The 16265-nt window shown below is 37.5% G+C and overlaps 1 protein-coding gene across 6 annotated transcripts in view; it reads left to right on the top strand.

The window, feature by feature from the left end:
* BLNK (B cell linker) overlaps window positions 1-16265 on the top strand; it is a 90448-nt gene that overhangs the window by 13913 nt on the left and 60270 nt on the right. For all 6 annotated transcript variants that reach the window (XM_088059650.1, XM_014250357.2, XM_005520847.3 and 3 more), the window contains one exon: window positions 14375-14421. In XM_088059650.1, the coding sequence (XP_087915776.1) occupies window positions 14375-14421 (47 nt within the window). The remainder of the gene's footprint in view (window positions 1-14374; window positions 14422-16265) is intronic.

The raw sequence follows: 16265 nt of genomic DNA, 5'->3' as shown, positions 1-16265 counted from the left end.
AAAACTAATTGAATAAGTCATACAATTTTTTGGTTAAAATAAATACAGGCATTAGACTACAAACATATGTTATCTATTTATAGCTGATGACATCTTTTATTCACTTAGAACTACTCAAGGCAAATGCTGACATTTGCCCTTAACCCTTAGTTTCCTGTGAAGGGGAAAATGCAACACTTCATTTGTTGCATTTTTAGTGTTGCAACACTAAAATTATGACTTAACTTTCCCTAAGAAAATTTTAGATTGTCTGGGTCCTGTAATATATAAAAAGCAGATTAGAGAAATGTCTGTATGCACCAGCATCACACTGTAAGTGAAAGAGACTCTTCAAAAAGCAAACAAACAAACCAATGTCAAAACCTCACTCTTTTACCTGAATGTTTTTGATTCATCTGGTTTCAGAGTATTTGAAATGCATCTGTACAAACACAGCACCGAATTTTGAAGAAGCAGCAGGAAAAAAGGGCAAATAAATTCTGTAATAGTATCATCCCCAAAGCCCGAGGTTTATTTGGTCATATATACACTTTCCAAACAGAAAGTCCTCTACCGTCAAAATTTCAGTGTTTTTAGAACTGTACCATGCATTATTTATGGTGTTATCATTTCTTCCTTTTCCCTGTCCAATTAAGTATTCTTGAACTTTACAGTGTAGAGCTACATTTTCTGTTGGGTCTTGAAGGACTTTTGTGACTGTGCTCATGAATAAATTCAGAAATATATAAAAGTGAGGAACTCAACAATTAGGTCATAGGAGGTTTTTTATGTTTTCCTATGTTTTTCATCACAACACAAACCACCACCTTCATTCCAAATGCAAGAAATATCCATTTGGTCAGCACAGATAAAACTGGTATCATTTGACATTGACGGACAACAGCTGAATTTCCAAAACATAGTATGAAGTACGGCTGCAACATCAAGAGTTTCTTGGATATGATTTTGCCTCTGTTGAGCTTCAGCTCAAAGTAACCCTGATTTGTGAATTTTAATCAGCTGAAACCAAATAGAGACACTTTTGTCATGTTAAATAGTACCCAGATTCACTGGCACTCTGCAAAAGCCTGGTTATCACTCAAGTCAACAACTCTTCCAACATCCAACATCTGATCGTGTGCACCTCATATACATCTGAATGAGCTGCACTCAATTCCCTCTCTCACACATGGATAACAGTGGGAAGGTATAGTCATCTTAAAAACACCTTAGAGTGGGAAACATCAGGGTCTCTTAACAGGTAATGCAATAGAAGGAAATACATATATATCTTTTTTTTTCTTATTTAAGTATTCTAGAAGACATCTGGTCATATTATGCAGGTATATTATTTGGCTGGGTAATTAGAGTCACATGTAAAAAGCAGTAGAAAGTACTAACTAAAAATAAAATTAACTTTTATTACTTAATGTTTTATTTTTCTGGACTAAAAACATAACACTTCTGTTTAGGTTTATGTAGGAGGTAAACAACACTATGGGTTATTTCATTAATTTATAAGGACAAGTTTCTAAATTGATTTTATTTTTTATGTCTACATGTCTGAAGTTTAAAACCTGTGCTTTCCTTCCCTCCAAGAAAAATAAGTGAATGTAAAATAGAGATTTAGCAACAACACCCATCCATTTCATCACCATCTTAAATTATTAGGGAGTTTAATTTTTTTTCATTTTTTACACTTTTATTTCACCAGAAATAGCTACAACTAGTTGGAACCTATAATTGAATATAATACGGCCATGGCTAGCAGCTTTAGTCACTAGAATGAAAAGCCATGCTAAATATAGTACTTAAAGTATTTCTTTAACTATGAAGAAACTTAAGTAATCAAAATTGCTTGGTTTTATTCAAAACAAGGGATTTTATTTTGCTCATGATCAATTAAAAAAGAACTGGATTCACATTGATATTGAACTCACTACAAACCTTTTAACACAGTGGGGGGTTAACTTCTAATAAATAAACAATTCGCCAGCAATTGATAATTGACATATCAAAATTCAAGTATTCTCTCTTTTTGTGTTCTTTTCCTGTTTTACAAGCATATATGCCCTATTGTAAGGATGGCTGTTATGCAATATGATCATCCATTATTGCCTCTTGACTTTCACAAATCATCAAATCATTTAGAGCAGCATATGTTTTTTATATCAGTGCTCAGTGTTCATGCAATTCCTAGTTTGCTTCTTCATGTAAAAAACACTAAATGACAGTCACCCTGCACCATAAAATTCTTTAAAACCTTGATTAAAGCATTTAAATGTAAAAGTGGAAATATTCATGCTAAGCTAAATTACAGTATTAGTCAACAGTTTGAGGGTGAGAAAGGGAGAGACAAAATTAACCAACAGTGACTTTTTCCTAAAAAAACCTACTCCCACACACGAGGAAACTGGGGTTAGGAGAGTAATTTAAACATCTTGGTCACTTTCATCCCAGCATAAATATCACTGGCTTCCAGATACCATTATAATGAGAGGCTAATATTAGAACTCTTCAAAAATATGTGTATTGTTTTCTTGGAATGAGTTTATTTTTGAAGCCATGTGAATCTTCAGAAATTACTAGGATGTGAAAAGACATTTGCATGTACAGTTTTGACCTGCTCTCTTGCTCTTTGCCTGTTAATATATCTCAGCTGGTTTCTCTTTTAACATTCCAAAACTTCCAGTAGCTTTCAAAGCTCAACTTTTCTCAAAGAAAACAAGCTGCTTTTCTTTTCTCCCCACACTCTGAACTCTGCACAAGCTTGGTAATAGATTTAAAGACACACTGCTCCAAAATGGTACAATGGCGGCATACTGAATCTCAAGTGTTGTTTTATGAACTGCCAGGAGACGAAAGAGTGTCTGTATGTCAGTGGAAATTTGAAATTTTTTGTAAGCATTTAATCTTGGTTGTCAACAACATGTAAGGTCATTGACTTATAAAGCCTTGAAACAAAAATATTTATTTATAGACACTTTAAATATATATTCTGGCATTTATTTCACTTCAAGGGCCATGCTTGTTAACTACTGTAATTTAAATCTCAAAAATAGGTAGAAAAAGTTTTTTTCTAAAGGAGATTCATATATATTTATATATAGTGGAAGAGTCATTCCAATGACATTTGGCATCATTTTTATAATGACACTAATTGCCCTGCTCACAATTAATTTGGGTCACTTCAAGAATGGACCACAAGGAAGTCTGTTTCACATGCATTCCTGAACAGTATCTAATGCTATAAAATCAATGCCAAATATACTAAGAGCAAAATTATAAAATCTGGATGCTTGGAATGTTTGAGAACTTTAGATGTAGGCACATTTTAGTAGCTACTGTGAGGTGTCAAAGAGAAAAAGATTGATATTTATATTTATGAAGATTCCTCACGCTGAAAGGGAAGAGAAAGATGCATACACTGAGTACCCCAGGACCTTGAATAAATATGCAGATCCAGCATGAAATCCAAATAAATAACTGTTTGTGTGTACAGACCAAGCAGCAATACAGAAGTATAAAAAACACAAATACTGTACCACTTACATACTGACACTGTGTAGAGCAATATATACATATATGAACAGGAACACCACAGCTTTAACGTCATATGTTGAGTTCTATATTCAAAACTAGATCTCCTTTTTCCTACCAAAATCATCCAACACTTTAACATCTCTTAGACAGAATTATGTCACTTGACAAATAGGTCATTACACTGTTAAATTTCCATGTAAGAACAAAGGAGGTGAAAAACTTCCAAAGCACCTTTTCCTTTGCTTCTTTCTAACTGACACTAACTGTTCAGGTCTTGACAGCTAAAGTAAAAGGAAATCAAACCTCTCAAATTAAGTTACTCTCTACCTTGATAGCTATCCCCACAACATCTATCATCCAGAAGCATCATTAGCACCAGACATGCTGCACTGACAGAAGGCATTGTTGATTGCATTAAACCAGAAAATACTTTAATTAAACCATTTAAGCATCCTAACAAATTTATTGGCATCCCAGAAAGGCTGGGGACATTGGGGTATGGGGGAGGGAATGCTCTATCTACAGGCTTTCAAATTTCCAAACTGAGAAAAATAAAGCAGATGTTTAAATCAAATATCCTTAACCACTTTGTGGCCAAGTACTTACTGAGAAAGTTTGTAAAGCTCTTTGTGTCACTGCTACACATAGAATAGTACACATTGAGTTAGTCTTTGGCTTTGCCTTTTCAAGATATGACTCTTAAAAACTGAGGCTGTTCTGGCCATAAACTACTAAGCAGCACCCTGTTCTCTATCACAGAGCAGGAGAGAGATACTATCTCACCTCCTCCCTTAGAAATCTTCATCCAAACTCACTGCTGCAACCCAACACAGGTTTTGTTCATACTTTGAATAAAGACGTTTATAGACACAGTAGTTGTTTTTCTCCAGGGGCAGAAATAGTTTCTTCTTCTTGAGCCAGAGCCACATGTTGCATGCACTACTGGCAGATAGTCTTTTCAACACATAACAGTTGTGAAGGCTGAGTTCTTGCAGCAGTTTAGGCCTGGCATGTGTGCTTCACAATAACACAGTCTTAACTGTGTTCAATCTTGGTACCTCTGCTGCTTACCTAAATCATCGCTATTTGTGGTGCTTTGTCCTACTTGCAATGACTGCCAGCCAACACCTTAAGGCCTACCTTTTCACAAAGTTATTTAAGCCACTGAAATGCAGCAGCCATGATCTTGCTGCTGGAGTCAGGGAATACCCACTATTAATAATATTGCTTGCTGTGGCTGAGGTAATATGAATCAAGCAAATCAAGTGCTCATTTTCAAGATGCCTACAGAAATAGATACATGACATACTCATGACTATGTGAATTAAAGAGTATCTATACAGCATAGCTATAACTATTGAGATTATTGAAGTCTAAACAGTGGAACTTAAAGCACTATCTCAAAAACCTAAACCAGTAACAGAGGTACAGCAAATGTATTCCACTATCCAGGGAGTACTTTCAAAGTCAAGTAGCTCAGCACATTTGTGTGTGAGCAATTGAAATTGTTTCTTCAATGCAGATACTCAAGGAGCTTATGAGGTGGTTTATTTCCAAAGAGAAGATAGCCAGCCATCAAAGTGTTTAGGGTTGACAGGCATGTACTAAGCCACATTTGGTTTCCTGATTCAGTAAGAGTATTTATTCTTATAATTAAGATTTGCTACTTCTAGTTCCCTTGATGAAATGTAATGTGCTTACTATTATGCAGATATGTTCTTTCTTAATCTTTCAAGAATATATAGGTTTTGCTTTTAAGACTGCTGTCAGAGCTTAACTGTTGCTGACAGCTTCTGTCATAGTGTTTGCTCTGAGAGGTAAGATGTTTTTCATACTCCTTCTCTACAGCTTTTTTTGGCCACAGCTGTTTCCCAGAACTTATTTTTCTAATTGTTTTTGTCTAGATGCAGAAAAGCAGAAGGCAGCTGATTCTGCAGGCAGTATCAGCAAGGAGTACATCTGCACTGTTCCCAGGCCCCTGGCCAGCAGGGGAGAGCTGAAGGTCCAAAGTCACCCACTTTCTGTTCCCGACAGTTCCCGACAGCCTGACACACCTGGGCAGCGCCTGTATTTAGTTACTTGGCTTGTATAGCAGCAGTTAACTAAAATTATGACTTAACTTTCCCTAAGAAAGAAGAGTCCTTGCCAGTCTCAGCTACCAGGGACCTGGGAATTGATTCCTGATATGCTATTTCCTGTTGTCATTTTCGGTGTCCCTCATGAGAGCAGGATGGAAACAGTCAGTACCCAGAACACTGAGGTTTGTATTTCAGTGCAATGCACAGAGCATCTTGCACCGACTCAGCCTCAGCCGTTGTTTACAGACATTACTCTTCCTACTAACTCAGTATTCAAATACTGAAAACACCACCACCACAACCATTTTAGCTCTTGCCTCCTCCCATTCCCTTAGTAAACAAATTACATGAACTGAAGGGACTTTTTCATACCTGCAGAGATGTCTGCTCACTTAAGGAAATACCAAATAGCAAATCCAGATTGTTTCAATAGGAAAGATGAACCAGAAAGGAACTGTGTATGATCACACAGCCAAGGGACAGTCTTTGTTTCCACAGCATAAGCTAGACACAGAAGGGCACCACTCGACCCAAATCACCTGCATGCAGTTACTGGAACAGGACTCAGGTAGCTGGAAGCAGCAGCTGGCCTCAGACCTTGTTCAGCCCTGACAAAGCCAAGATTATTAACAGAAGCTGACAGTGTCAATTCTGCTATATGTCACCATTGAACTGGGTCAACAGCATTTTGCACTCACACCTTGGGCTGAGTCCTGAGGAAAAGTCAGTTCTTAAAGCATCAGGTCTGCTTCTATGCAGACTCCTCCATACTGAGGACATTTCTGCAGCACGTCCTATTCTCAGGTGACTGGCATTTTGACTACAGACTAGAAATATTTTCCAGGCCTTAATTCTTAGATGTGGCAAAAAATGGAACTTTTGACACTTCAATATTTCCCTTTCCACTGATTCAGAAAGAATAGTTGCAAACTTTCCATAAAAGTAAAAATAAAGTGCGTCGGAACCACTAAGGCAGTAATGCTTACATGCCTCATTTGGGTCTTTTACCTTATATTGAAAAACTTGAAAATTAATTGATTCAATTCAACTTAACCAAATTTGTTTATAGAGTCTTAATCATCAACGAAGTGAAAGAAGCCTTGAAAAACAACTTGTTTTAATTGATGAAGCATTTTTAGAGAGATAAATGGTTGCACTAGAAGAATTTCAGCTGGCCCTTTCTAATTTTCTTTTCTCATAAAAAGAAATCAGGCTTCCTAATCTTACAGCCTACATCAGCAGAGGCTCTGCTGCTTTTTTGCTGAGGCTGAATTTCTGGTGGTCACAGTTATTTCTATATGTGGTAATTTCCTTCCTCTTTCAAACACTAAAACTCAATTTGCTTAAGCATATATTGGTGCATTACTACACAGATATGGGAAATGGTTTTATTTATTGTGTTCCAGTAAATGTCCTTTCAATAAGGACATGCAAATACAGAAAGAGCTTGGCCCACAGAATGTTACACTGTCAGTGAGGAAGACAGTATAATTTTTGAAAGAACCTTGGAAACCTCTCATCTCTCCAACACTTCACCCTACAACTAATGGGGACGACATGTTCTAGGAAAAATAACACAACCTTTCCCATTGTATGCACTATATAAACAGATTTATATTGCAAATCAATCCTTACTGACCATCTTAGAACAAGGCTCTTTCTGCAGCCAGCTTTCAAGGAGAAGACCATTCATTAGACATGTGAGATTGAGTAAAACAGGTTCAAAAAGTCTTGGACAGTCAAGTATGAACAAACAGCTCCTGGGGTATACAATAGGTTAGAAACCCTAGGTCATAAACAAATAAATCATAGCTGAACCCACTCATAGCACATATAAGAATAAAGGGTCAAATAGTTTAATGTTTCCCTGAGCTCTTAATGTGAGACGGCACTATTGCAATAGGCAGTTTCCTCAGAACAATGCAAACCACAGGGGTTCACTGAGCTACTATTGAAAGAAAACATCTTTCAGTCAAGACAAAAACAGGTTTCTAGCATTTCAATAGCTAAAAAAGTGTGGTGAGGCAGTACAGAATCCTCAGAACCATACAGCTCAATGGATATTAAACTTTATCAAATAATTCCAAAAACCCCTTGGTTTTAGTTAGAAGTGTTAGAGCAGCAATACTATAGACAGATCTCCATAAATATAATAAAGTAATTCCAGCTGCCCTAAAGAATGTAAAGTACTCTACTATTCCTTCCAGCAAGGGAAGCATCTAGATCTCAAACTCGCATTACATATTGAACACAGATCTAAGTAACACAATATTAGACTAGCAGTTTTTTAGTTAGAAGCATGTCTGAGGACAAAGTAACAGCAGCATTCCATGATGGATGACAAATCCACAGCACACCAAGAAACCCATCCCCAGCAGTGGCACATCATGAATATATTCCCTTGCTACCGCCACTGCCAGCAACACAACTCCACTGGTACTATGCAAGGTTTTATGTAAGCCAAATGCAGAGACAGCTGCTCTGAAATCTTAGAGATCTCATGTATATTAACTATTCTGGTGCCACTAGCATGACTTATGCTTCCACAACTTTGGAAAGGCATCGGTGTCCAAGAGATAAGAAGAAGCCCCAGGGAGCGCAGACAAAGTCAGAGAGATTCTGCACATAGCAATCGGCCTCATGTCATTGCAACTGCTCCCACTCAAGGCCCAAAAGGTCAAAAGCTGATTAGAACTGTTAAGCACCTGCACTGGATTACCAGTTCAGGACAGACAAGATTGAATCTCTCAGCTCTGGCTGGCACAACTGTTAACAACTAATCTCGTCCTTAGAGAGCAGCTCTGCAGCAAACAGGATTGCTGCTCAGCTCTGCTTTCCCACTAAAGCACCAGGCTCGCCTATCTGAAATGACAGCTGCTGTTTCTTATACCACCTCTATAACTGTGACTCAAGTCTCATTGCAGAATGTCAACATTTGTGTTCAACAAATATGATTCACCATGTTTTGAAAGTAACAGAAATGGAATGATAGAGGCAGCATATGATTCACCGCTGCCTTGAAACTACACAGAGCTATGTTGAATTAGAATTATGCTACCAACATTTTTTATCTCTGAAATATTTGCAACAGTTATTATGAATTGAGAAGACTGTAAAATAAACATTTAAAACCAGAAATTGACCAATATAGTTTGACAAATCTTGACACAAACCCAGAGAAAATTATCTATGATTTTTTTCCCCCCCATTTCTAGTTACACTTTCACTGAAGCACTCTTGCTTTCATTCTTCCTTTAGATTTTCTTTAGGTCTGTCTTCACTCAGTCTCCTATTGCTGATCTCTCTCATTTCATTATCTAGACTTAAATGATGCTTTTATATTTTTCCATGCTCATTTTAAATTGCGCCCTTTGACTGTAGGTATGGTGCCCCTAAGCAACATTTTAAAAATAATTTTTAAAATAATTGATACTTCATTTTTGCATATCTTTCCTTGTTATTAGCAATTCATACATTATGTATATAACGGCACTGGAGGCAAAGATAAAGTTTCTGTGGGGCAGGCATCATGCAGAGATTTAGCGAGGGATTTTTTTTCAAAGCCACAAAAAACATAAGCTAGATAAAAGAGAAAAATATTTTTTTAATGCCCTTTGAGTAAAAATGTGAATTCAAAATTAACACATTAACCATGATTCAGCAAATGAAGATGGGAATTATTTAAGCACGTCTATATGTTTTATCAATTCAGAGCCTACATCTTGCCTGAATTCATGTGAAATCTCAGTTTGGGCCATAAAATTCTGCTTCCTCTTCCAGAGGAGCTTACATTTGTGAGTAATGCCACACCTGAGAAACACATCACAGCTCTGAGCCCAGACTTCTCCAGTTCATTTGTAATAGGTCTAAGATTGGTATTTGCCAAACAGTTTCCCAGTTGACCCTGAAGTTCTGTAACTCTTATCCTTACCTTTTTTAAACTCTCTTGCCCCTTTCAACCTTTTCTCCTCTAGCATAAAGCCATGCATTCAGAAAGATGACCCACAACCCGGTGTTATATAAGTGAGATATTACTAAAAGAAGCAAGGTTTAGTTTGAAGTACCCTGCAACACCCAGCTAAAGTACAGAGTTGCAAATTTAGTATGTAATATAGTTACAATCTGTAAATCTGCTCTGCAAACTGGTCTCACTGTATAGCCACTTTGCACACAAAGTGCTATTACTACCACTAGATGTCAGTTTTACACACTTTAAAATGGCCAATTTCCTTAAAAATAGTAGTTTGCCGTTCACAACAGAAATAGCTCTCTATTATGTCATTCTTTCTGAACTGACCTTTAATTTTAAGTATCTTACTTTTTATTTACCTTCTCTCCACTTCTCCCCCAGCCCCTTGGGGCATAGTTCTCCTTTATTAAATAATAATAAAAAAATCCACTATGCATTTATTCCATGATTTTCTCAGTCTGAGACACTGACAGTTTTTGCCAGATATCACTGACAAAAATCTGTATCACAGGTTGTGTCTCTAGAGGCCAGCACTGAAATCTTACTTTTATTTCCCAGAGATATTTTTATATTCCATAAGGACACTTTTACTAAGAAATGCCAAAGTAATTACAGATAGGCTGCCATGCCAGTTAATAAGGGGTATCACTGATGACTTATTGCAGTTTTATGATTATTCAGACTTTTATTTATACTGACCACCAAAATGTAGATAGTTTTATTTATACTTCTAATCTCTGCCTCTCAAAAGTCAAAAAAATGTAGCCATACATTCCTCCTAATCTTATACAAAGGCTCTTTACAGGAGTTTTTCTTAAGAACAGTTTTCATTAACTAGTCTTAACATAAACTTGGTCATACTGAATACAGAACTTCTATATTATGCATTTATCACAACAAAATGGAATTGCTTTTTGTCAAGTAAATCTGTCTTTATTCCCTCCCCATAAAGAAAAATCACTGAGGAAAATTAGGAGGAAGTCAAATTCATTATATATTATTACATTCAATATGTATACATGCACAAAAAACAACAAACATCTCCAGAGCTGTCCATGCTCAGAACTGGAAATGTTACAGAATGCAGCTCTGAATTTATAGAAGTTAATGACAAGACTGTCACCTTACTTGAAGCTGTACTGCCCAGACAGTGACAGTTTAGCTAGCAACACACTATGTTTGTTTATCATGTCAAAGGAATCCCCTCACCCTCATTCACATCAAAATCTGACATTTTCCAGCTCCTACTGATCCTTCACAGCTGTCCTGGATTGTTCAAGGTATTCTTTGCACCTGCAGCTGTAACCATCTCATACGAGTGCTTGCCCACCAGAAAGGGCTGGAAAGTAAGGAAGGGGAAAGATGTACTTCAATGAACTTCAAAACAGAGCTGGAAATACTGTATCATGCAATCAACTCTATCAAAAACCTCCTCCAAAGACATCTGAAAACTTTTTTTAGGCAGCAATTCCATTGAAACCATCCCTGTGCACAATCTCAGTAACCGTGAAAGACGGGCAAAACAACTCCAAGGCAAACACAGAATCCAAAACACATCAAGTCCCATGACTGCTGACAGCAATGTTCGTGACTTGGGAGCCTTCCTTAGAGAAGTGCTCTGCCTGGGGCAGATGAGGATGTCCTCGATGCTACACGTTGTGTTGCAGCGTTTTACCCCATTCCCTTTGCCTTCCTACCACACACTATCCCTTACCCACCTACCAGGCATCTCCAGTGCTGCAAAATGCCCTAAATCCCACCCAGCCGAGGCACATGAGCCACCCTCACCCACACTGCTCCCTTGCCAGCACATGCACAGAAGCAGAGCACCTCAGACACGCCAGATCCTCTGCATGTACTGCACAGTCCCTGGGCGTGAGCCAGTCTGAAGGTGTCCAGATGAAAATGCACAAAACCCGCTTGTGTGTCTGCAGCCCCAGGCTGTACAGATCGTACCTTCTCTTTGCTTTTGATGCAAGGCATCTCCTTTGTCAGCACCCATGGTGGCAAGCAGCTACAGCAGGATAGGCTCTGGTCCAAGACATGCTTCTGCAAGTAAAGGAGCAAAGGACACACCTCAAGCAGTTGCACTGCTACAGCATTTCTCTCGCTCCAGGATGCTATCTGCAGAACAAAGCTGGTTGGCTTGATCTGCTAGCTAGGAATTTTGGTTACTCTGAGCTACTGAACTAAGTAAGTGAGTTAGTGAGAAAGTTGATGTTGGGTGAATGAAGTAGCCAGTAGAAATGAAGAAATCAACACCAGGCTAGAAGAGAACAGATTTTTTTAATATGCTTTCTAAATTGTGCTCTAATATAGAATTGTAAACATAAAAAACAAAACAAACAAAACAACAAACCAAACACACAAAAAAAACCCAACAATAAACTAAAGAACAATCTGTCTTTTTATTTCCTCATTGTGTATTTGGCAAGTCAAATCCCTCCAGGAAAGAAACTGCTTTAACTTCTTCTTTATCACACATATTCACTTGCAACTTATTCCATTCATGCCAATATGAATCACTAACAATGTATATCATAAGCAACAACAGAAGCAATGGTTAATTAAAATCTGGAAGCATTAGTCATCTTCTTACAGAAGCTACCATGTAATTTCAGAAGTGTTGAGTTTGCAAGATATTTTTGTATTCATTACTAGGACCAGCAGCAGCTCTTAGTTTCAATCAATAGCACATTTTATTGAAGAAGGGAAAAAAAAAAAAAAGCTTTCAGCTGGACCCATAGATATCAATCATCTCAAACTTCAGTGAGACACATAGCTTGATCCCCTCATTGACAATTGTCCCAGGGGAGGAGAAATAGGTTAAAACTCTCTCAATAAAACATTCCCCAATAAAGGCATTGCTTAGATCCATGGCTTCCTTCTCTACCAAGCTCCACAGCAAGTTTAAAAAGTGCCTGATCTGACCACACACACAGAACTTGCCTGTGTGGAAAGGCAGCTGTGCTTAGGCAGCACATTCCAGCAAACAGCATCTTGGAAGGACTGAAAGTTACACAAGATATTTCTCTGCTATCACCAAGCCATTATACCCCAGCAATCTTTACACACACAAGTAAATGTTTAAATACTCTGTTTTGCAAAGAAAAGGGAGTGAACAAGAATCAAACCCTTGCAACAAAAAGCATAATTGCCTCCTTCTCCTCTTCTTAGTTAAAAAGTGCAAGAGGAGGTGAGGAAACGGCCCTACTCCTGCTGGTCATTGATATGCAGAGGCAGTTTGGTGAGTCACCACTACAGCTGATGAAGCCAAAGGACCCGGAATGGGCCTGTATGGCAATCACACAGCTCAATACAGTTTTAAATTTCCTCAGGAATTTGGTGATTTCTAGATCTGCTGGATCATCTGCTACTTACCATACCCACTACATGTAGATAAGCATCTGCTTTTTGTTACAGTATAATTACAGGCTAAGTATTAAATGTAGGTGCTTCTCTACTGTCTGAAATGGCATATTTTCACAACAAATATGTCAAAGAAATGCAGAGATTCACTGGAATTTAAATATAGACCTAGGAAATATGTTTTCTCTGAGAATGGATGCTCTCCACTTGGTCTTCTCTCGTACACTTATTAGTGTCTCTATTTGTATGACTGATACAAACCCATCTATCATGCTGATGAGATGGTGAGAGAAAAGGCAAAATAGTTTGGTTTGGGGCTGATGGCTGGGACATTATTCAGAAAAAAAACCAGATAGATCTGGGCAAATATCAGTCATACCACAATGAACTCAATATCCCTGAGTTCACTGGAAAGTTTCTATTTCAGAGATTTCACATCCACTATAGGTATGCCTAGGAAGTGTCAGGAAATACACAAATTAATTTGCTCTTCCCAACACAAAAATAGATAGGAGGGATAGAATTGCATCTACTAAATGGACATGTTTTCAGCCTGACCTACACTCTGCTGAAATCCATGCTGAAAAAGGGGGCATTTTAGCATTAGAATGTTTCTGGACTGAAAACATGCAATCCCACGCTTGGTCTTAGTACAATCCAGAGACTTTACTGGAAATTTTGCACTAAAGAAAAACCATAGATAAAAAAAGGTTTTATTTAGATTAATTTAAAACTCTGACTTGAGAAGTTTGCCTGCAAGCTGCTCACTAGTTTGAACAGCAAAATACTGCATGAACTCCTTGTTCACACTGAGGTGAAAGGTATAGAGAGCTACACAAACTATTGAAATCATTTGGTGAAACTCTTTCCAGTACCTGCATTCACTTGTTCAGCACTGGAAGGGGCACTTTATGTGCCAAGGTAGCACACAAAAAATTCTATTTCTTTTTCAACACTAGCTTTTCATGGGTTGAGAAGTCATGCAGAACTTTAGAACAAGAACAGAACAAACATGAGGTTAATCATATCCCAGCCACTGCTCAAGTATCTTCCACTCAGCCACTGTTATCCTAATCTTTTGATTTGAGTGAAAAAAAATGCAAAGAAATTCTGTAGTGAAGAGACCATGTTAAATGGCTTGCTTATGATTTCTTGAATGATTCATTAACCAGCATAATTTAATCTGCCACATGCCCAGTAAAATTCCAGTTTAGCAATGTAATGTGTGCTACTAGCTTTCTAGAAATATTACAACAGGCCAATAACAAAAGGTTAAGCATTAACCAAGATGAGGTAAGCATGTAGCTACAAAACTAAAAACTGTTTTTTCAGGTCTTTCCTTCATTCACTTTTTAAAATATCATGTATTTCACTTCTTGAATTGCTCTTGACTAAAATGATCCTCATTTAAACTATAAAACCTGTTTTTTTTCAGAACGCATCAGATCATGTGCTGAGCAGATTCAAAACAATGCACCAGCCGTAAGTGTCTCATTATTTTCATTTCCCCACTGAATGACAAATACACTTCTGCTCTGCCAGTTGCTCTGTTAATAAATCAGGAAAAATGAGAATTGAAACCTCCTGCTCACGTGAACTTTAACATTAATCGACGGGGGTGGGACTTCCTCAGGATTAGGAACCTGGAATGTTTACAAGAGCTGTGGTTCAGATCAGCTGACAGGAAAGTCTTCTGCAACAGATGCTGGCTGTTATTATTCCTCAGAACAGAAAGGGAGAACCAACTATAATATCAGTAAAAGTAAAAGTTCAACTTATTCCAGAACACAAGACTCTTTGCTTGTATTGTTATTGAGATCAAATTTTCAGAATTGGTTCATCTGCTACTTAGGGATTCATTTAAGTGATCAGTTTAACAAAGTACTATGTTTAAGTAATTTAAATAGAATTTAAATATAGCACTGAACAAGCAAATATAGATATAACAGTTGAGAAATGCCTTCATATAACTTGTGAAAAATCAAGTTAATTTCAAAACATATCCTTAATGTTCAAATATATTATTTCTTTTGTAGTACTACACAGAAATAATATTAGAGAATTTTCTCTATTAGCCAATGAAACCAAGAAGACTTCAGTTTAATATAGTTTGTTGCTGTTCTTCACCTAATGGTTGTTATTATTCCATGTAGCTTTCCCCTCCCTAACTAGCTGGGAAAACATTGATCTATTTACAAATTGTTTTCTGAATTCTACTCTATTGGTATGAAACTGGATAAACTTGAAGGCATTTTTACCCAAAAAATTCCTATTCCTATTCATAAGAATTCATTGAGAGCATAGGTAAATATTCTTCTGGGTTTAATTTAAGAATTGACTAGATGACTAAAAAAATTAAAGTATTTTCTTGCAAAGCACTTGTCTAATGGGACATCATTTTGAGAGAAAATGTAGAGAGAATTAATACAAAGTCAACCAAGGATACATTTTCTGTTTCTGACATACATGAATCTGATCTACTGCAATATTGGGGCAAACAAATATATTGAACTGAAGCCAAGAGTTGCACTTCTGCTGATGTGAGCATTCAAGCTTTGAATCCTCAAATTGTATATTGGAATAACAAAAGTGTTTTGCCATATGAATTCTGTGTCCAGAGCATTAAAATTCCTTAAATTCACAATGTGGATGTCATATTCTTAGTACCAACTTCCAGTCTAAAATCTGTCACTCGTACATCGTACTACTTGTTATTGCAAAAGCTGCCTGAGTTTCTAGCACTCACAGTTTACCTGGAGACAGCCGATATTGATCCACCTCAGACCGACCAGCCTGTTCAAGCATGTTCATGCAGCAGGTTATTTATTCCCCATGGACCAAAACACTAAGCATAGATAAACAGAAAATTAATAATTGCCAGACAAGGTGAAATCCTGTCTTTCTTCTGGCAGTGGCCAGGGCTTCAGGTCTCAGCCTTTATGAAAGTTTCTTCATGAGGCTTCATTAGGCAGGAGTTCTCTGACCACCAGCAAAAGCTCTTTGCCTTTCCCATTCTAGTTCGACACTTGGTATTCTTGTTTTCCACAAGATTTTGCGTCTACAAGGCTGTAAGTGCTCTTTGAGCTGGAACACATGGTTATTCCCTATTCTGGGACATCTCATGACAGGGATACCAGCAGCAATCTGCAGCCATGCTTGGGTGTGCTTCCCTGCCCTCTGCACTAAACACCTCCACTAACTTAATGTAAGGCCCTTTCCCCTCTAGGCAGTACCGTGCTTGTTTTCTAAGGGGAAAAATTATCTGGGAAAAAAAGACAAAATTATTTATCTGGAGAGTTTATCATAGTAATTCTGTTTTGATACCC

Source organism: Pseudopodoces humilis, chromosome 9 (assembly GCF_049639895.1).
Source record: "Pseudopodoces humilis isolate 2021_Gansu_Grassland_sample_001 chromosome 9, ASM4963989v1, whole genome shotgun sequence".
Taxonomy (NCBI): domain Eukaryota; kingdom Metazoa; phylum Chordata; class Aves; order Passeriformes; family Paridae; genus Pseudopodoces; species Pseudopodoces humilis.
The sequence above is the reverse complement of the archived record's forward strand: the minus strand, read 5'-3'. Positions and strand labels throughout refer to the sequence as shown.